This window comes from Triticum urartu, chromosome 2A, assembly GCF_056163025.1.
Source record: "Triticum urartu cultivar PI428250 chromosome 2A, HENAU_Tu73, whole genome shotgun sequence".
NCBI lineage: Eukaryota > Viridiplantae > Streptophyta > Magnoliopsida > Poales > Poaceae > Triticum > Triticum urartu.
This window is the reverse complement of record NC_141874.1, coordinates 11547497-11568782: the sequence shown is the minus strand read 5'-3', so window position 1 is coordinate 11568782 and position 21286 is coordinate 11547497. Positions and strand designations below refer to the sequence as shown.

The 21286-nt window shown below is 44.5% G+C and overlaps 1 protein-coding gene and 1 pseudogene across 1 annotated transcript; one reads left to right on the top strand and one right to left on the bottom strand.

Moving 5' to 3' along the window:
- Nucleotides 1-380: 380 nt before the first annotated feature.
- Nucleotides 381-1301, top strand: LOC147982863 (protein FAR1-RELATED SEQUENCE 9-like; annotated as a pseudogene).
- A 16602-nt stretch (nucleotides 1302-17903) lies between these two features.
- On the bottom strand, nucleotides 17904-20358 carry LOC147982862 (uncharacterized). Its single transcript, XM_087539373.1, has 3 exons — nucleotides 20011-20358; nucleotides 18351-18434; nucleotides 17904-18250 (listed from the first exon to the last, which is right to left on the bottom strand). Exons 1-3 carry the CDS (start codon nucleotides 20356-20358, stop codon nucleotides 17981-17983), a joined length of 702 nt encoding a protein of 233 aa, XP_087395499.1. The 3' UTR covers nucleotides 17904-17980.
- Between the last annotated feature and the right edge of the window lie 928 nt (nucleotides 20359-21286).

Here is a 21286-nt window from a genome sequence, read left to right as displayed (position 1 = left end):
GCCATAATTTCGGACGAGACCGAGGAGACATACGTGTGGCTTCTGCAGACTTTTTTGAGGTCCATGTGTCAAAAGATGCATAAGAGTGTTATCACAGACGCCGACGCTGCGATGATCAAGGCAATTTGCGAAGTCTTGCCAGACGTGTGGCACCGTATATGTACGTGGCACATAGAGAAAAATATGAAGATTCACCTCAGTCACAAGTCCTTGAAGGAGTTCCGAACTCTTCTGTACTACAGCACGTCCACGGCAACGTTTGAGTAGAGATGGCATGCATTTTCCAAAAGATGGCAGTCGGAAAAAGCTGTAACATGGTTGAGGCGGATGTATAAGAAGAGGAGACTGTGGGCCACGTCATATCTAACTGAGGGGTTTTGGCTTGGCATGAAAAGCAACCAGCGGAGTGAAAGCCTGAACTCATGCCTTCACCTCCACCTAGACGGTGAAATGACCCTGGTGGATATGATTTTGCACTATGAGAACGCCGTTGTGCGTATCCGTGAAAACGAGGCGCGAGATGACTGCACGGCCTCACAGAGTTTACCGGTGCCAGTTACTAGCTCGAGGGAACTTGAGATAGCTGCTTCTCACGTCTTCACTCCAGCAAACTTCTATATGTTGCAAGATGATCTTAGAAAAATTGACGGCATGGAGATTGTAGAAATTAAGCTGGGAGACGGATCACAGCAGTACATCGTGGCCTGGAAGAATAACCGGAAGCGCCGTTTTTGGGTGGAGTATACACCAGTAAATTCCGCAGAAACTATAAGGTGCAGCTGCAGAAGAACGATTCGAAAGGTCTACCTTGCAAGCATATATTCCATGTACTGAAGCACTTGAACATATCTGAAATACCAAAGTGTTTAGTTCTTATTCGGTTCACGAAAGAAGCAAGGTTGGGACTGCCCGCGAGGCGCACAAGCGATCTGTTGGGATTTGGTTGGACTGGGGCCGGGGAAAGAATGAAATATAGCCAGGTCAGTGTGTTAGCGTCTGAAGCTATGCATGCGGCATGCAAACACCCTGCTTTGTGGGATCAGTTACAGGAGAGTTTGAAGGCTGTGATAGCTAAGAGTCATGAGTATGATCTGCTACAGGAAAATTTGTTGAAGCAAACAAATGACATCAGTAAATGTGCAGTTGAATATGTGGACGATGGTGAAGGCAACATGATTGAGGTTAAAGATCCTATGAAAGTGTCAAGCAAAGGTGCAACAAAGGCAGATGAGAGCCGCCCTGTCTCGAAAAATGGTAGACCACTCTCTTTTGATGAGTTGAAAACCCGGTGCGGCGCTTGAAAATTGGTAGGACACACTAGACGTAGCAAGAGATGCAAACTAAATCAGAAGTAAGTGTTTGCATGCATTGTGGATTATTAAAGTTTGTATCATTCATTAACTTAGCTTGTCTTCTATCAGGTGCAGAAAAGTGGAGAAGGAACAAGAGTAGAACACTTACTTCCATTATTTACTGTGTTAATCGACCGGCTCATACTTTGCCTAAGGTAGCTGTAGGCGCTTGTGTTTCTTTGGTTTGGAGGCTTTGGCCCCCTGATTGTATTCTTATTGTATTAGCAGACGAGATCCCAGTCTTTGTTTAAATAAAGTAAGATGTTTCCCTGTAAACAAAAATCAAAAACAATTCTTTATTGTGTAATGACTCGGGCGGGAGGTAGAAAGAATATTATTGTACATTTCCCCTGCCCACGTCCTAAATGCCATTAAATAAGTAATTGTACCACTCTCCTCCCCACCACACACTCACCCACCTCCCAAGGGCGCCGGTTCGAACTCCCCTCTTATCTCCACCTACAGTAGATCGAGAATACCCTTGCCGGCGACCGCTGCAGCCGCCTCCATGGAGAGAAGCCTCGGCTGGCAGAGAGCGATGATGGACCTCGCCGGCGATGACGAGGGGCGACGCGCGCAGTTGACGGAGGTGTGCGGCTGGTTCCCCAGCACGGAGATGTTAGTCAACCACGCGCGTGGCCTCGTCAAAGTCCTCACCGACGCCGAGAGGAAGCGCGCCTTCCCCTACGGCCGCCGTGTCCCGCCGACTGTCCTACTCGTGTGGGCAATGCGAGAGGCCACGCTGAGCGACTCTCCTATTTAGCGCGCAAGGTGGTGGATGTACTGCTCCACCACCATGACGCTGCGGCCAGATTCAGCACGCGTCGCATCGAGGGCAGACCGCGTCGACGTCGAGCTCACTGTCCCTGCGCCCGTCAGCCCGGACTACCAGGTCCGCCATGTGTCAAAGCCAGTGTTGCCGTTGGACCATGAGGAGGGCGAGGAGGACGCTGTGCAGATGGTAGCGCCGGTCGCTGTCGAGGGTGGCAATACAATGCCCATCGACGTCGAGCTCCTTCCCCTCCTCCCTGACATAGTGAAGGTTGAAGAAGAGGAGGTGGCTCAGGATCAGGTGGCGCAGCTGTCCAACAGAACGGTGGTCAAGAAGAAGGCTTCTCCGTGTGTGGTGCGCCGCTCACGCCGCCTCAAATTTCTGTTTGGCGGAGGTGTTAGCCTTTCTTCACTATGCGAAGGCAATCAAGGAGAACATGCATGGTGAAGGCATTCCAGTTAATCTTTGAAATACGTTTCACATCTTCGACCAAAGCGTAGTACTGCTTTGGCACAATCTTGCTCGACATGGGAGTAATAATTGTTCCTAACAGGACAAGCACTACTTTGCGAAGGAAATCATCGTCGGTGGCTTTACTTTTAATTATGTCCTCAATGAGATTATCTATCACTATGTTTTCTGATGTCTTACTGAGAAATTGTGGCGGCACCCGCGCCTTCATGTCCTCGCCTTCTTTAGTTAGAATGTCCGAAGCGGACAGTCCTTGGTTCTCGAGGTTAAAGATGCACTCGACGTCGACCGCACCGAGAGTCACCTCCCCAACCTGCTCTTGTATAATGAATCTGCCCATGCTGGCCTGAAAATTCTCAATCATATACCTAATCAGCAGGGTACGCATCTTAATAGATGCTATCTGCAGCATGCTGCGCAATGTTGTATCAGCCACTCTAGCGCGTTGACCGTTCGATAGATCTGCAACAAGCTTGCACCATTTCTCAACTGCGCATACTATTTCTCCATTCAGCTCGTCCATCCTGTTGAAAGAAAATATATAACTTCGTGACATTAGCTAACACTAAAGCAAAAATAACAATAGGCATGCAAAAATATAAAACTTTCTGGCAGTAGCTAACACTAATGCAAAAATAACACTAATGGAAATACAAAACTATCACCATGTATACTGCAACATGCAGCCAAGTGTGTGATGACATGAGGCAATAAAAAAATAACTACAATTGGTAATTGAATTTACTTGCATCTGATCAAGTTCTTTGAGTATCATATAAATTATATAATCAATAAATTTAATATGGTAAACTGTTACTAATTCGTCTGGTTGTCTTACTAACAGGGTGACAAATTGTTGAGCTGTAAATAAACTAGAGTCTATAGCAATGGTACCTATTTGAGGTTCATCAACATCTAATGTTAATTCGTCTTTAATGTTCTATGTGCACAACAATATAATTGGATCGTGTGACAAAAATATAATTGGATCTTGTGACAAAAAATGTATTGCATCATGCTTCTCGAGAAACAACATCTTATTCTACCATGCTATGAAAGAACCAAAGAATGTTTTCATCTACGCCATCTGGTCAGAACACATCTAGTTGAGTTCATACTTGTTGAAAATATGTGGTAAACCTAAGTCCATCAAAGCAACGAGACGGAGGAAGTAGCTTGCTATGAAGGCGCGAGGGAAGGAGGACAATTTACTTGATCGGTCGACGAAGATGAAAGAAGTCGGTGATGCGTTCTTGACGTAGTTCGTCGAGGTCGGCCTGCACGTGCGGACGACCTTGATCTTCTCGGGGTTTTTGTGGCGTGTGGGATGCGGCGGACGGAGCTGTCGACGCCTCGCCGGCAGGAGTCGATCTAGTCGACGACATGTGCGAGGAGGAGGAGATTATATATTAGGTCGACGCCTAGATCATCATAACTTCCCTGTGGCCAATCTCGCGATCTATATTTTCCTCCGTTGAAGCGAGGCTGAACATGCTCCTCAATCGTAGGATTAGGAACATATGGATTAGCATGATCCCAGAATTGTGTAACAGAACGACAACTACTCCTGTGATCGACGTGCGTGTGATCGACGTGCATGGAAAGCGCAGCGTTGTGGGCTCCACAATATGGATCCGACACTTATTTGCGGTCTGGGCTAGCCCACCTACCTGCATTGTTTCTTCCCTCAAAATAAATATCATTGGTTCATCCCTAAAAAAAACTCTTTGTGACACATATTAGTTATTGTATACTTGTATTATTGGAAATATGCCCTAGAGGCAATAATAAAAGGATTATTATTATATTTCCTTGTTCATGATAATTGTCTTTTATTCATGCTATAATTGTGTTATCCGGAAATCGTAATACATGTGTGAATACTTAGACACCAACATGTCCCTAGTAAGCCTCTAGTTGACTAGCTCGTTGATTAACAGATAGTCATGGTTTCCTGACTATGGACATTGGATGTCATTGATGACGAGATCACATCATTAGGAGAATGATGTGATGGACAAGACCCAATCCTAAACATAGCACAAGATCGTATAGTTCGTTTGCTAGAGTTTTCCAATGTCAAGTATCTTTTCCTTAGACCATGAGATCGTATAACTCCCGGATACCATAGGAGTGCTTTGGGTGTACCAAACATCACAACGTAACTGGGTGACTATAAAGATATACTATGGGTATCTCCGAAAGTGTCTGTTGGGTTGACACGGATCAAGACTGGGATTTGTCACTCCGTATGATGGAGAGGTATCACTGGGCCCACTCGGTAATGCATCATCATAATGAGCTCAAAGTGACCAAGTGTCTGGTCACGGGATCATGCACTACGGTACGAGTAAAGTGACTTGCCGGTAACGAGATTGAACGAGGTATTGGGATACCGACCATCGAATCTCGGGCAAGTAACATACCGATTGACGAAGGGAATTGTATACGGGGTTGCTTGAATCCTCGACATCGTGGTTCATCCGATGAGATCATCGAGGAGCATGTGGGAGCCAACATGGGTATCCAGATCCCGCTGTTGGTTATTGACCGGAGAGCAATCTCGGTCATGTCTACATGTCTCCCGAACCCGTAGGGTCTGCACACTTAAGGTTCGGTGACGCTCGGGTTGTAGGGATATGTATATGCAGTAACCCGAAAGTTGTTCGGAGTCCCGGATGAGATCCAGGACGTCATGAGGACTTTTGGAATGGTCCGGAGGTAAAGAATTATATATAGGAAGTGCTATTTCGGCCATCGGGACAAGTTTCGGGGTCACCGGTATTGTACCGGGACCACCGGAAGGGTCCCGGGGGTCCACCGGGTGGGGCCACCTATCCCGGAGGGCCCCATGGGATAAAGTGGGAAGGGATCCAGCCCAAAGTGGGCTGGGGCGCCACTTTCCCCTAGGGCCCATGCGCCTAGGGTAGGGGAAACCCTAAAGGGGGGCGCCCCCTTGCTTGGGGGGCAAGCCCCCCACCCCTAGGCCGCCGCCCCCCTAGGAGATTGCATCTCCTAGGGCCGGAGCCCCCCCTGGGCTCACAATATATAGTGGGGGGGAAGGAGGGCCTCTCACCCATGCCTTTGGTGCCTCCCTCTCCCTCTCCAACACCTCCTCCTCCTCCTCCACAGAGCTTGGCGAAGCCCTGACGGAGTACTGCAGCTCCACCACCACCACGTCGTCGTGCTGCTGCTGGAGCCATCTTCCTCAACCTCTCCTTTCCCCTTGCTGGATCAAGAAGGAGGAGAAGTCACGCTGACCGTACGTGTGTTGAACGCGGAGGTGCCGTCCGTTCGGCGCTAGGATCTCCGGTGATTTGGATCACGTCGAGTACGGCTTCCTCATCCCCGTTCTTTGAACGCTTCCGCGCGTGATCTACAAAGGTATGTAGATGCAATCCGATCACTCGTTGCTAGATGAACTCCTAGATGGATCTTGGTGAAACCGTAGGAAAATTTTTGTTTTCTGCAACGTTCTCCAACAGTGGTATCAGAGCTAGGTCTATGCGTAGTTCTCTTTGCACGAGTAGAACACAATTTGTTGTGGGCGTAGATGTTGTCAACTTTCTTGCCGCTACTAGTCTTATCTTGCTTCAACGGTATTGTGGGATGAAGCGGCCCGGACCAACCTTACACGTATGCTTACGTGAGACCGGTTCCACTGACTGACATGCACTAGTTGCATAAGGTGGCTGGCGGGTGTCTGTCTCTCCCACTTTAGTTGGAGCGGATTTGATGAAAAGGGTCCTTGTGAAGGGTAAATAGAAGTTGACAAATCACGTTGTGGCTTTCACGTAGGTAAGAAAACGTTCTTGCTAGAACCCTATTTCAGCCACGTAAAACTTGCAACAACAATTAGAGGACGTCTAACTTGTTTTTGCAGCAAGTGCTTTGTGATATGATATGGCCAAAGTTGTGATGAATGATGAATGATATATATGTGATGTATGAGATGTTCATGCTATTGTAATAGGAATCACGACTTGCATGTCGATGAGTATGACAACCGACATGAGCCATAGGAGTTGTCTTTATTTTTTTGTATGACCTGCGTGTCATTGAGAAACGCCATGTAAATTACTTTACTTTATTGCTAAACGTGTTAGCCATAGTAGTAGAAGAAATAGTTGGCGAGCAACTTCATGGAGACACGATGATGGAGATCATGATGATGGAGATCATGATGATGGAGATCATGGTGTCATGCTGGTGACAAGATGATCATGGAGCCCCAAGATGGAGATCAAAGGAGCTATGTGATATTGGCCATATCATGTCACTATTATTATTTGATTGCATGTGATGTTTATCATGTTTCTGCATCTTGTTTACTTAGAACGACGGTAGTAAATAAGATGATCCCTCATAATAATTTCAAGAAAGTGTTCCCCCTAACTGTGCACTGTTGCGACAGTTCGTTGTTTCGAAGCACCACGTGATGATCGGGTGTTAGATTCCAACATTCACATACAACGGGTGTAAGACAGATTTACACATGCAAACACTTAGGTTGACTTGACGAGCCTAGCATGTACAGACATGGCCTCGGAACACAGAAGACCGAAAGGTCGAGCATGAGTCGTATAGAAGATACGATCAACATGAAGATATTCACCGATGTTGACTAGTCCGTCTCACGTGATGATCGGACACGGCCTAGTTAACTCGGATCATGTTATACTTAGATTACTGGAGGGATGTCTATCTAAGTGGGAGTTCATTGAATAATTTGATTAGATGAACTTAATTATCATGAACTTAGTCTAAATTTTTACAATATGTCTTGTAGATCAAATGGCCAACGTAGTCCTCAACTTCAACGCGTTCCTAGAGAAAACCAAGCTGAAAGACGACGGCAGCAACTACACGGACTGGGTCCGGAACCTCAGGATCATCCTCATAGCTGCCAAGAAAGATTATGTCCTACAAGCACCGCTAGGTGACGCACCTGTTCTCCCTGCAGAACAAGACGTTATGAACGCTTGGCAGGCACGTACCGATGACTACTCCCTCGTTCAGTGCGGCATGCTTTACAGCTTAGAGCCGGGGCTCCAAAAGCGTTTTGAGAGACACGGAGCATATGAGATGTTCGAAGAGCTGAAAATGGTTTTCCAAGCTCATGCCTGGGTCAAGAGATATCAAGTCTCCGACAATTTCTTCAGCTGTAAGATGGAGGAAAACAGTTCTGTCAGTGAGCACATACTCACTATGTCTGGGTTGCATAACCGCTTGACTCAGCTGGGAGTTAATCTCCCGGATGACGCGGTCATTGACAGAATCCTTCAGTCGCTTCCACCGAGCTACAAGAGCTTTGTGATGAACTTCAATATGCAGGGGATGGAAAAGACCATTCCTGAAGTATTTGCAATGCTGAAATCAGCAGAGGTAGAAGTCAAAAAGGAACATCAAGTGTTGATGGTGAATAAAACCACTAAGTTCAAGAAGGGCAAGGGTAAGAAAGCCTTCAAGAAGGACGGCAAGGGAGTTGCCGCGCCCAGCAAGCAAGCTGCCGGGAAGAAGCCAAAGAATGGACCCAAGCCCGAGACTGAGTGCTTTTATTGCAAGGGAAGTGGTCACTGGAAGCGGAACTGCCCCAAATACTTAGCGGACAAGAAGGCCGGCATCACGAAAGGTATATGTGATATACATGTAATTGATGTGTACCTTACCAGTGCTCATAGTAGCTCCTGGGTATTTGATACCGGTGCGGTTGCTCACATTTGTAACTCAAAATAGGAGCTGCGGAATAAGCGGAGACTGGCGAAGGAAGAGGTGACGATGCGCGTCGGGAATGGTTCCAAGGTCAATGTGATCGCCGTCGGCACGCTACCTCTACATTTACCTTCGGGATTAGTTTTAAACCTTAATAATTGTTATTTAGTGCCATCTTTGAGCATGAACATTGTATCAGGATCTCGTTTAATTCGAGATGGCTACTCATTTAAATCCGAGAATAATGGTTGTTCTATTTATATGAGAGATATGTTTTATGGTCATGCTCCGATGGTGAATGGTTTATTCTTAATGAATCTCGTGTGTAATGCTACACATGTTCATAGTGTGAGTACCAAAAGATGTAAGATTGATAATGATAGTCCCACATACTTGTGGCACTGCCGCCTTGGTCACATAGGTGTCAAACGCATGAAGAAGCTCCATGCTGATGGACTTTTAGAGTCTCTTGATTACGAATCATTTGACACGTGCGAACCATGCCTCATGGGTAAAATGACCAAGACTCCGTTCTCAGGAACAATGGAGCGAGCAACCAACTTATTGGAAATCATACATACTGATGTGTGCAGTCCAATGAGTGTTGAGGCTCGCGGTGGCTATCGTTATGTTCTCACCCTCACTGATGACTTGAGTAGATATGGGTATGTCTACTTAATGAAACACAAGTCTGAGACCTTTGAAAAGTTCAAGGAATTTCAGAGTGAGGTTGAGAATCAACGTGACAGGAAAATCAAGTTCCTGCGATCAGATCGTGGAGGAGAATACTTGAGTCACGAGTTTGGCACACACTTAAGAAAATGTGGAATAGTTTCACAACTCACGCCGCCTGGAACACCTCAGCGTAATGGTGTGTCCGAACGTCGTAATCGCACTCTATTAGATATGGTGCGATCTATGATGTCTCTTACCGATTTACCGCTATCTTTTTGGGGCTATGCTTTAGAGACTGCCGCATTCACTTTAAATAGGGCTCCGTCGAAATCCGTTGGGACGACACCGTATGAATTATGGTTTGGGAAGAAACCTAAGCTGTCATTTCTAAAAGTTTGGGGATGCGATGCTTATGTCAAGAAACTTCAACCTGAAAAGCTCGAACCCAAGTCGGAAAAATGTGTCTTCATAGGATACCCTAAAGAAACTATTGGGTATACCTTCTACCTCAGATCCGAAGGCAAGATCTTTGTTGCCAAGAATGGATCCTTTCTAGAGAAGGAGTTTCTCTCGAAAGAAGTAAGTGGGAGGAAAGTAGAACTTGATGAAGTATTACCTCTTGAACCGGAAAATGGCGCAACTCAAGAAAATGTTCCTAAGGTGCCTGGACCGACTAGAGAGGAAGTTAATGATGATGATCAAGATACTTCTGATCAAGCTCCTACTGAAATTCGAAGGTCCACAAGGACACGTTCCGCACTAGATTTGTACGGCAACCCTGTCTTGGAAATCATGTTGTTAGACAACGGTGAACCTTTGAACTATGAAGAAGCGATGGCGGGCCCGGATTCCGAAAAATGGCTGGAAGCCATGAAATCCGAGATAGGATCCATGTATGAAAATGAAGTATGGACTTTGACTGACTTGCCCGTAGAGCGGCGAGCCATAGAAAATAAATGGATCTTTAAGAAGAAGACAGACGCGGATGGTAATGTGACCATCTATAAAGCTCGGCTTGTCGCTAAGGGTTATCGACAAGTTCAAGGGGTTGACTAAGAGTTTTTCAATGAAGGACCTTGGAGAAGCTGCTTATATATTAGGCATCAAGATCTACAGAGATAGATCAAGACGCCTCATAGGTCTTTCACAAAGCACATACCTTGATAAGATATTGAAGAAGTTCAATATGGATCAGTCTAAGAAGGGGTTTTTGCCTGTGTTGCAAGGTGTGAAATTGAGCTCAGCTCAATGTCCGACCACGGAAGAAGATATAGAAGAGATGAGTGTCATCCCCTATGCCTCAGCCATAGGTTCTATTATGTATGCCATGCTGTGTACCAGACCTGATGTAAACCTTGCTGTGAGTTTGGTAGGAAGGTACCAAAGTAATCCCGGCAAGGAACACTGGACAGCGGTCAAGAATATCCTGAAGTACCTGAAAAGGACTAAGGAAATGTTTGTCGTTTATGGAGGTGACGAAGAGCTCGTCATAAAAGGTTACGTTGACGCTAGCTTCGACACAGATCTAGATGACTCTAAGTCACAAACCGGATACGTGTATATTTTGAATGGTGGGGCAGTAAGCTGGTGCAGTTGCAAGCAGAGCATCATGGCGGGATCTACATGTGAAGCGGAGTACATGGCAGCCTCGGAGGCAGCGCATGAAGCAATTTGGGTGAAGGAGTTCATCACCGACCTAGGAGTCATACCCAATGCGTCGGGGCCGATCAAGCTCTTCTGTGACAACACTGGAGCTATTGCTCTTACCAAGGAGCCCAGGTTTCACAAGAAACAAGGCACATTAAGCGTCGCTTCAACTCCATTCGTGAAAATGTTCAAGATGGAGACATAGATATTTGTAAAGTACATACAGACCTGAATGTAGCAGATCCGTTGACTAAACCTCTCCCTAGAGCAAAACATGATCAACACCAGAATTCCATGGGTGTTCGATTCATCACAATGTAACTAGATTATTGACTCTAGTGCAAGTGGGAGACTATTGGAAATATGCCCTAGAGGCAATAATAAAAGGATTATTATTATATTTCCTTGTTCATGATAATTGTCTTTTATTCATGCTATAATTGTGTTATTCGGAAATCGTAATACATGTGTGAATACTTAGACACCAACATGTCCCTAGTAAGCCTCTAGTTGACTAGCTCGTTGATCAACAGATAGTCATGGTTTCCTGACTATGGACATTGGATGTCATTGAAAACGAGATCACATCATTAGGAGAATGATGTGATGGACAAGACCCAATCCTAAACATAGCACAAGATCGTATAGTTCGTTTGCTAGAGTTTTCCAATGTCAAGTATCTTTTCCTTAGACCATGAGATCGTGTAACTCCCGGATACCGTAGGAGTGCTTTGGGTGTACCAAACGTCACAAGTAACTGGGTGACTATAAAGATATACTACGGGTATCTCCGAAAGTGTGTTGGGTTGACACGGATCAAGACTGGGATTTGTCACTCCGTATGACGGAGAGGTATCACTGGGCCCACTCGGTAATGCATCATCATAATGAGCTCAAAGTGACCAAGTGTCTGGTCATGGGATCATGCATTACGGTATGAGTAAAGTGACTTGCCGGTAACGAGGTTGAACGAGGTATTGGGATACCGACGATTGAATCTCGGGCAAGTAACATATCGATTGACGAAGGGAATTGTATACGGGGTTGCTTGAATCCTCGACATCGTGGTTCATCCGATGAGATCATCGAGGAGCATGTGGGAGCCAACATGGGTATCCAGATCCCGCTGTTGGTTATTGACCGGAGAGCAATCTCGGTCATGTCTACATGTCTCCCGAACCCGTAGGGTCTGCACACTTAATGTTCGGTGACGCTCGGGTTGTAGGGATATGTATATGCAGTAACCCGAAAGTTGTTCGGAGTCCCGGATGAGATCCAGGACGTCACGAGGAGTTTCAGAATGGTCCGGAGGTAAAGAATTATATATAGGAAGTGCTATTCCGGCCATCGGGACAAGTTTCGGGGTCACCGGTATTGTACCGGGGGCACCGGAAGGGTCCCGGGGGTCCACCGGGTGGGGCCACCTATCCCGGAGGGCCCCATGGGCTAAAGTGGGAAGGGATCCAGCCCAAAGTGGGCTGGGGCGCCACTTTCCCCTAAGGCCCATGCGCCTAGGGTAGGGGAAACCCTAAAGGGGGGCGCCCCCTTGCTTGGGGGGCAAGCCCCCCACCCCTTGGCCGCCGCCCCCCTAGGAGATTGCATCTCCTAGGGCCGGCACCCCCCCTGGGCTCCCTATATATAGTGGGGGGGACGGAGGGCCTCTCACCCACGCCTTTGGTGCCTCCCTCTCCCTCTCCAACACCTCCTCCTCCTCCATAGAGCTTGGCGAAGCCCTGACGAAGTACTGCAGCTCCACCACCACTACGTCGTCGTGCTGCTGCTGGAGCCATCTTCCTCAACCTCTCCTTTCCCCTTGCTGGATCAAGAAGGAGGAGACGTCACGCTGACCGTACGTGTGTTGAACGCGGAGGTGCCGTCCGTTCGGCGCTAGGATCTCCGGTGATTTGGATCACGTCGAGTACGGCTTCCTCATCCCCGTTCTTTGAACGCTTCCGCGCGTGATCTACAAAGGTATGTAGATGCAATCCGATCACTCATTGCTAGATGAACTCCTAGATGGATCTTGGTGAAACCGTAGGAAATTTTTTGTTTTTTGCAACGTTCTCCAACATGTATATGTTCAACAATATTTATAGTATCTCTATCATTTCTACAATATTATACATGCATCGAGTGTCGGAAATGAACGATACTTGTCATGCATGCATGCCATGGTCATCGTAGGTTACGGATTAAGTTTGGGATCATTTCGTGAGATCGTCGGTTACGCATAAACCACTTTCAGACCTGCCCTCCGGCAGACCCGAATGGTCATGCTTGTATGTGGTGCATGTGGAAGCATGCATGAGATGACCCCAACTTTTGGGAGCATGTGGGCTTGGCCAATGTGGTCACCCAGGCAAGGTGTGCACGAATTCGGACACAAAACGCACGTTGCGTCACGTGGGGGCAGTGTTGTAGGGTTTTGTCGCCAAAAAACCCTAGAAATTGCATCGAGTGTCACAAATGAACGATACTTGTCACGCATGCAAGCCATGGTCATCGTAGGGTATGCATGAAGTTTGGGATCATTTGGTGGGACCGTCAAGGAAAACCAATTTCAGACCTGACCTCCGGGAGACCCGAATGGTCCTGCTTGTACATGGTGCATGTGGAAGCATGCATGAGATGACCCCAACTTTTCGGAGCTTGTGGGCTTGGCCAATGTGGTCCCCCAGGCAAGGTGTGCATGAATTCAGACACAAAACGCACGTTGCGTCACGTGGGGGTAGTGTTGTAGGGTTTTGTCACTGGAAAACCCTAGAAAATGCATCGAGTGTCGCAAATGAACGATACTTGTCACGCATGCATGCCATGGTCATCGTAGGGTATGCATGAAGTTTGGGACCATTTGGTGGGACCGTCAAGGAAAAACCAATTTCAGACCTGATCTCCGGCAGACCCGAATGGTCCTGCTTGTACATAGTGCATGTGGGGGCATGCATGAGATGACCCCAACTTTTAGGATCATGTGAGCATGGCCAATGTGCCCTCCCAGGCAAAGTGTGCATGAGTTCGGACACAAAACACACGTTGCGTCACGTGGGGGCAGTGTTGTAGGGTTTTGTCACCGGAAAAACCCAAGAAAATGCATCGAGTTTTGGAAATGAACGATACTCGTCATGCATGCTAGGGTGTGCATACAGTTTGGTCTGAATTGGTGAGACCGAGAAGATAAACCTGCTCCTAGTACATGGTGCATGTGGAGGTATAAATGCGACTGTCCCAACTACATTTGATTTAATAATATTTCAAGTATCAAACAGAAAATAAAATTTATAATTTGGAATGAAGAATTGAAATAATGAAGAAGTGCAATAGAACATAACATATTTTCTTATATTTTGGAAATATTTCGAATATACAGAAGAGAACAAATATTAGAATGAAGAAGTGAAATAAAACAGAACATTTTATCTTACAAACTAAAAATATTTCAAATATAATAAAGATAAGAAATATTAGAATTAACAATTAAAATAAAACACACCATTTTAGTTTATATTTCGTAAATATAATCAATATACAAAAGAGAACGAACAAATGAAATAAAACACAACAGAATTTGGCATATTTTTTAAATTTTAGTAAACACTTTTAGAAATAATATAGAAAAAAGAGATTTGGTTTTAAATATTAGAAATATAAACAAGAAAAGAAACAAAGAAAATATAAAACATATCAGCGTGCGGGTAAGGCTGCCCTGGGCCACCCCGCCCAAATTGGGCCCAAGGCGGAGCTGCGCAGGGCACATCGCAGCGCACAGCCGTTGGGTGGTGGGAGTTTAGTCCCACCTCGCCAAGCGAGGGAGCGCCGCACCGGTTTATATACCCGGCTGCGACTCCCCTCACAAGCTCCTATCAATTGCAGGCAGTACATTGCCTAACTCTCGTCCCCTCTGCCCCGTGGGGCCTACTAGCAGCAGAGATATTCTGCACCACGGGCCTGCATCCTGGCCCATGCACCGCAGGGTTCCTAGTCGTATGTAGGCCGTGGAGTATGAATTATCCTGCTCTGGTAGGTGGGCACTTTTTTTGGCATATTGCCATGTGTATTGATCTTCAAATCACACACTAAATTATACACATGCTCACTTGCATTCAATACAGAATTCTTTTTTGCATACATGACAAGTTAATGTTTTGACCTTCAAGTCATCTAATAAATTTTACACATGCCCACTTACATGTAATACACATGGATATTAATTGGATTTCAACAAAAATGAGGCCGTGGTGTATGAATTCTACTACCACATGCATGCCATGGTCATGGTACGGTGTGCAAAAAGTTTGGGATCTTTTGGTGGGACCGTCAAGGAAAACCTCTTCCAAACTTGCCCTCCGGCAGACCCGAATGGTCCGGCTTGTACATGGTGCATGTGGGGGCATGCATGAGATGACCCCAACTTTTGGGAGCGTGTGAGCATGGCCAATGTGCCCCCCCCCCCCGCAAGGTGTGCACGAGTTCAGACACAAAACACACGTTGCGTCACGCCGCGGCAGTGTTCTAGGGTTTTATCACCGCAAAACACCTACAAGATGCATAGAGTGTCGGAAATGAACGGTAGTTGCCACGCATGCTTGCTATGGTCATCGTAGGGTGTGCATAAAAGTTTGGTATCAATTGGTGAGACCGAGAAGAACCTGCTTGTAGTACATGGTGCAAGTGGAGGCATACATGCGATTGTCCCAACTATATTTGATTTAATAATATTTCAAGTATGAAACAGAAAATGAAATTTATAATTAGGAAAGACAACCATGAAAAGTGAAATATGAGAGAACATTATGTCATACATTATTTAAATTTATAACTGTTAGAACAAAGAAAAGAGGAGAATATAGAAAACAGAAGAAAAAATTTGAATGAATAAGTGCAATAAAAGACAACATATTATCTTACATTTTGCAAATATTTCAAATATAAAGAAGAGAACAAATATTAGAATGAAGAAGTGAAATAAAACAGAACATTTTATCTTACAAACTAAAAATATTTAAAAAATAATAAAGATAAGAAATATTGGAATGAAGAATTGAATTAAAACACAACATTTTAGTTCATATTTCGTAAATATTACCAATATACAAAAGAGTATGAACAAATGAAATAAAACACAACAGAATTTGGCATATTTTTAAAATTTTAGTAAACACTGTTAGAAATAATATAGAAAAAAAGAGACTTGATTTTAAATATTAGAAATATAAACAAAAAAATAAACAAAGAAAATATAAAACGTATCAGCGAGTGGAGTAAGGCTGCCCTCGGCCAGCCCGCCCGAATTGGGCCCAAGGCGGAGCCGCGCAGGGCACATCGCAGCGCATAGCCGTTGGGTGGTGGGAGTTTAGTCCCACCTCACCAAGCGAAAGAGCGCCGCATCGGTTTATATACCCTGCTGCGACTCCCCTCCCAAGCTCCTATCTATTGCAGGCAGTACATTGCCTAACTCTTGTCCCCTCTGCCCCGTGGGGCCTACTAGCAGCAGAGATATTCTGCACCACGGGCCTGCATCCTGGCCCACACTAAATTATACACATGCTCACTTGCGTTCAATACACATATTTTTTGCATATATGACAAGTCATCTAATAATTTTTTTTGAATTTGTTTGAATTTTTTATTAATTTATAGTGCCCTTTAGACTGACTGGTCAAAACATCGGTCTATACCTCAGGGGGGGATTGTAAAATATTCTTTTTCCAAATTTTCTTTCATAGCCATGATTGGCACATGTTGGTCACCATGTTCAAGAAAGTTTGTGTGATTTGGAGGTGGTGGGAAAAATCACATTTTTTCAAAAACTGGCTTAAGTTAGACCAAATGGCCCCTCCGGAATGTGGTCATTTTTTTGACCACCTCCAAATGACCTCAACTTTGGCACACATGATCTATTGCACAAACAAAGGGGGGTTTCCAAGGTTTTATATTTTTTTGAATTTTTTATTAATTTATAATGCCCTCTAGGCTGACTGGTCAAAATATCGGTCTATACCTCAGGGGGGCATTGTAAAATATTTTTTTCCAAATTTTCTTTCATAGTCATGATTGGCACATGTGGGTCACCATGTTCAAGAAAGTTTGTGTGATTTGGAGGTTGTGGGAAAAATCACATTTTTTCAAAAACTGGCTTAAGTTAGACCAAATGGCCCCTCCGGAATGCGGTCATTTTTTCGACCACCTCCAAATGACCTCAACTTTGGCACACATGATCTATTGCACAAACAAAGGTGGGTTTCCAAGGTTTTATACTTTTTTGAATTTTTATTAATTTATAATGCCCTCTAGACTGACTGGTCAAAACATCGGTCTATACCTCAGGAGGGCATTGTAAAATATTCTTTCTATATTTTTGAATTTTTTTGAATTTATAATGCCCTCTTATATTTGTTTACTTTTTTAATGCCCTTTTATTTTTTTGAATTTTTTATTTATAAAGCTAGGTTTCCAAAATGGCTAGGATGGCCCATGCTTTTCGTTTTGTTTATTTTTTTCCTTTTCCTTCACTTTACACAAAAATTACCTTAGCACTCCAAAAATAACATAAAAATTACATGACCCCTCAAATAATAACATACCAAAAATTCAAAAGGTATTTTTATCAAACACATCTTTTTGAATATTTATATTTTCTTTTCTTATAAATAAGTGACATTTTCAAAATTCTAATAAGTAGGGTAATATAACTTTATTACAAAATAAAGTAGATCTTATTTCAAATTCATTTTTTTGCACACATTATTTTTAACTAGTATTACATTACTCTTCTAAATTTACATTTAATTCCTTCACACTTTGATGATGGAATATTTGCTCTCTAATTGCAACATAGGTTGAAATGATGGAACATTTGATCTTTTTTCTTATTTAAATTATGCGTTGATGGAATGTGTGAGGATGAACAATTATCAGTAACTTTACTAAACCCCATGTACTATAATTCATGACAGCCATTTTGGAACATTGCCACATTCAATATTTGGTATAATTGGCACATGGGCACAGCATGTTGCACTTGCCCGCAGCATAGACAAGTGTTGCAGCATGTCTCAAGCAACATTGAAGCGCCATTTGTGATCATTGCACCATCGAAACAACAACTAAACATGAAGGAAGCATTCACCACCAATAAAGTTAAGGCCACACATATATAGATAGCATTCTAGGTTACCACCATAGGTAGTAGGCAGTTCACAACAGATCCAGTTCAAACACACAATACATTACATTAATATAGCAAGTTTTCAAGCAGTTCAGACCCAGATGCAGCTTTCCAAAAGTAAAACATCATCAAATATACTGATGATGAGTACGGCTTCCAGCTTTCGATGATCAGCATGATGTACGACTAGAGGTCAGGGTTTCTCAGGACCTTCAGGAGGGCAGAATGCTGACCAATGATCTTGTAGTCATGACTGGAGATCGATGTAGCCCGGCAATGTTCCATCAGATGCTCCAATAACCCAGACCTGGGCTTGGGCTTGCTGCAGTAGGGGCACCGGTACTTTTCATTCCTCCAGTTGTAGTACTTAGCAGGTCCTTGGGCCCTGATCTTCAACACCTCCTTCTCTTTAAAGGACTCGACGTTCCCCTCGACCACATCATCTCCAGATCCATACTACACACATTAATGACTGACATTAATACATTATGCATTCAAAAACTATAAACACATAATACTAACTCAATGCAGAAATAACATTTCAACTAGGCCTTACCTCGTACGGTTCATCTTCATCAGACTCATATGGGTAGAACCCAGTCTTGTCCCACTTCCTCTTGTTACCTAGAAGATCCTCCCCCTCCTGCTATATTGTCAAACAAGCACATCAATTACAATGAATTGAATTGTAGTTCACAGAATGTCATTACAAACAAAATTGTGAATGTGAACCACATTGGTATGTTGCAAGTGACCAAATGCTTTCCTTATAAATACAGAATCTAAGCAATCAATCAACAGGCAAATGATGTCCTTCATAAATGCTAATGAAAATGCAAGCTGGATTCTTGACATTCCCTGGATTAACCCAACACTTTTCTTTTGAGGGAATTCCCCCCCCCCCCACACACACACTACTTAATGGAAACATATAATATATTTTGTTGCTAGGATCCTGCCTTGGAATGTTTACTTCACACTTTACATATAGTATATACTAATTACAGAAGCCAACTACAAATTTTAATATGCACAAATTACTGTTTTTGGGATAATGCAGCAAAGCTCCTACACATATTAACATAATGCAGTAGTTAATTAGGTACAACTTCAACTATAAATGCATACATCTCCAACAAACATCTAAAATTTCATTACTTACCTAAACAACAACAAATTATACTATAGATGAATCTTGTATCATCTAAATCAATTCATTGGCACATCTTAATTAATGCATTCCAAATCAAATATGTTTCCATCCAGTATCATTGAACCACAGATCAAATCAAATAATCATAAATGTCAGCAGCATTGAACTACAGATCTAATAATCATATGACATCTATCTGACCTTAAATTCCCCCTTAAATAAGGTATTCATCCTCATACTAATTAAATTCTAACAAGCAAAAATTCAACTACTAATCTAATAAGCATCTGAAAAAACCCCAAGATGCTTTTATCTCTGAAGCAACGGCATTGCAGAGGATGTTCAATGCTGTTAATATCTTTGAAGCAACGACAAAATTCCACTACTAACCCAAAGTAAATAAGCATAGACTGCCCCTTCCCCTCGACCACGCTTCCCCTCTCCTTCAGAAGCCCCAATCCAGCACAAAAAAATCCAGCCCTTGAGAAGCTCTTTTTGATTAACATGACAACACCCAGTACATGAGCACATCCTTCACTATATTTACAACCAAACTAATGCACCATCTAATCACCTCACGTAGACAATTTCCAAAAACACAAGGCCATGCACAACCCATCTCATAGCCTCTGCCTGACAGGCATCAATCAAGCATCAAATAACTGCAACTATGAGAACATGCATCAATCAAGCATCTAAGAATTGCAACTATGACAGCCATAATCCCTAGAACTAAGCATCCATTTAATTAATCATCAAGCCAAAGAACTAAAGCAGGCACCAACCCAAACCAATACAGAAGTATATATTTCACTCCAAACACCTAAGGAATTGCAAAAATTCCACTACTAATCTAATAAGCATCTGAAAAAACCCCATCCCTCAATCTGGCTACTTCTAACCTAATCTAATAATCATATGTGGTCCACCATTCTTGCACGAATCAAATACAGAAAAACCCTAATGCAGAGAAAACCCTACCTCCAACAAATCTAACCAAACAAAGTTCTGACCACAAACCCTACAATCTAAAAACTACCAACTAAAAGTTAGCCGCAGATACCTTCTGCTCCGCTTCCTCCTCGCCGGAGCCGGCCTCCACCTTCTCCACCTCGTCGGAGCCGGCCTCCACCTTCTCCACCTCGTGCGCCTCGCTAGAGCCCGCCCCCACCTTCTGCGCATCGCCAGAGCCCGCCTCCACCTTCTGCGCCTCGCCGGAGTTCGCCAGAGCGGGCGCATCTGGCTGGACCGTGCCGCTGCGGCCCGCCCCCGCCTTCTCCAGATCTCCAGCGGAGGGAGCACCGCGCTGGACGCCGGCACGCCCCCTCACAAAGGTGCCCGCAGTGACCTGTCGCGCCTGCTCCACCAGATCTGCGCCCCAATCGGGGCGCTCGCCTCCTGCGTCCGCCATGGCGATGGAGAGGATGCGGTGAGGGAGACGAGGAGGTTGGAGAGGAGAGGGAGTGGGGAGTGGAGAGTGGAGAGAGGGAGATGATGCGGCGGGGGGAAATGGTGGGCGATGCGGACGGAGGTGGTTTCCGTCCACATTTATATGATGCGACGGTTTTGGCAACTACCCGTGACAAGTGCTGCCCCACACGCGGGCGGCTTCACGCATGCACGAAAGGCCACCGTATACAAACAAATACGTATACAGACGGGCATACGTATATGGCCGGGCATACGATCTAACCGGGCCCGTACGGGCCTCCCAGGGCTCCTCGACGGCTATACGCGGGGGCAACAAAGACGATCGTGCCCCTCGTTATGAACCGTTTTTGATTCATCCTAGCTGTCGATGTCTTTTTCCACCCCGCGTTCAGCCCGGGGGGGGGGGGGGGGGGAGCACCGGAGCAGAAACGGATAGAAAGAAAATAGAGAAAAGATTGCCTTCGCTTGATGAAAGGATGATTTCTTCATGGCTACTAGATCATTTCTATTTATTCTGAGGTATTTCCATTTTTTTTTTGTTACCACACATTTGTATGTGTATTTGTGTGTGTGTGTGTGTGCCTGTGAGCTTTTCGTTTCTACTGTTTGAACCACAAACCTTGGGTAAGTGTAACATCATACATTCACCAGATATTAAGATTTGTCAGGGACTACTCATGGTGAAATGGTTGAAAAAACAAATGTCAAGCATATACGTGGAATTCTGCTTTTGGCGTGCCATAGGTGTGACGGAATTTGGAGGTAGTTGATTTCGTGTAAACATCTTGCTTGAAGAAGGCTTGGAATTCTAAACTAGCCAAGTCATTCAATTTTCGGCCAATTTTGTCATTAATTGTTCAGTTTTCTTCTTGATGAAAAACTAGAGCTCATGCTGTTCGCTAAAAAAA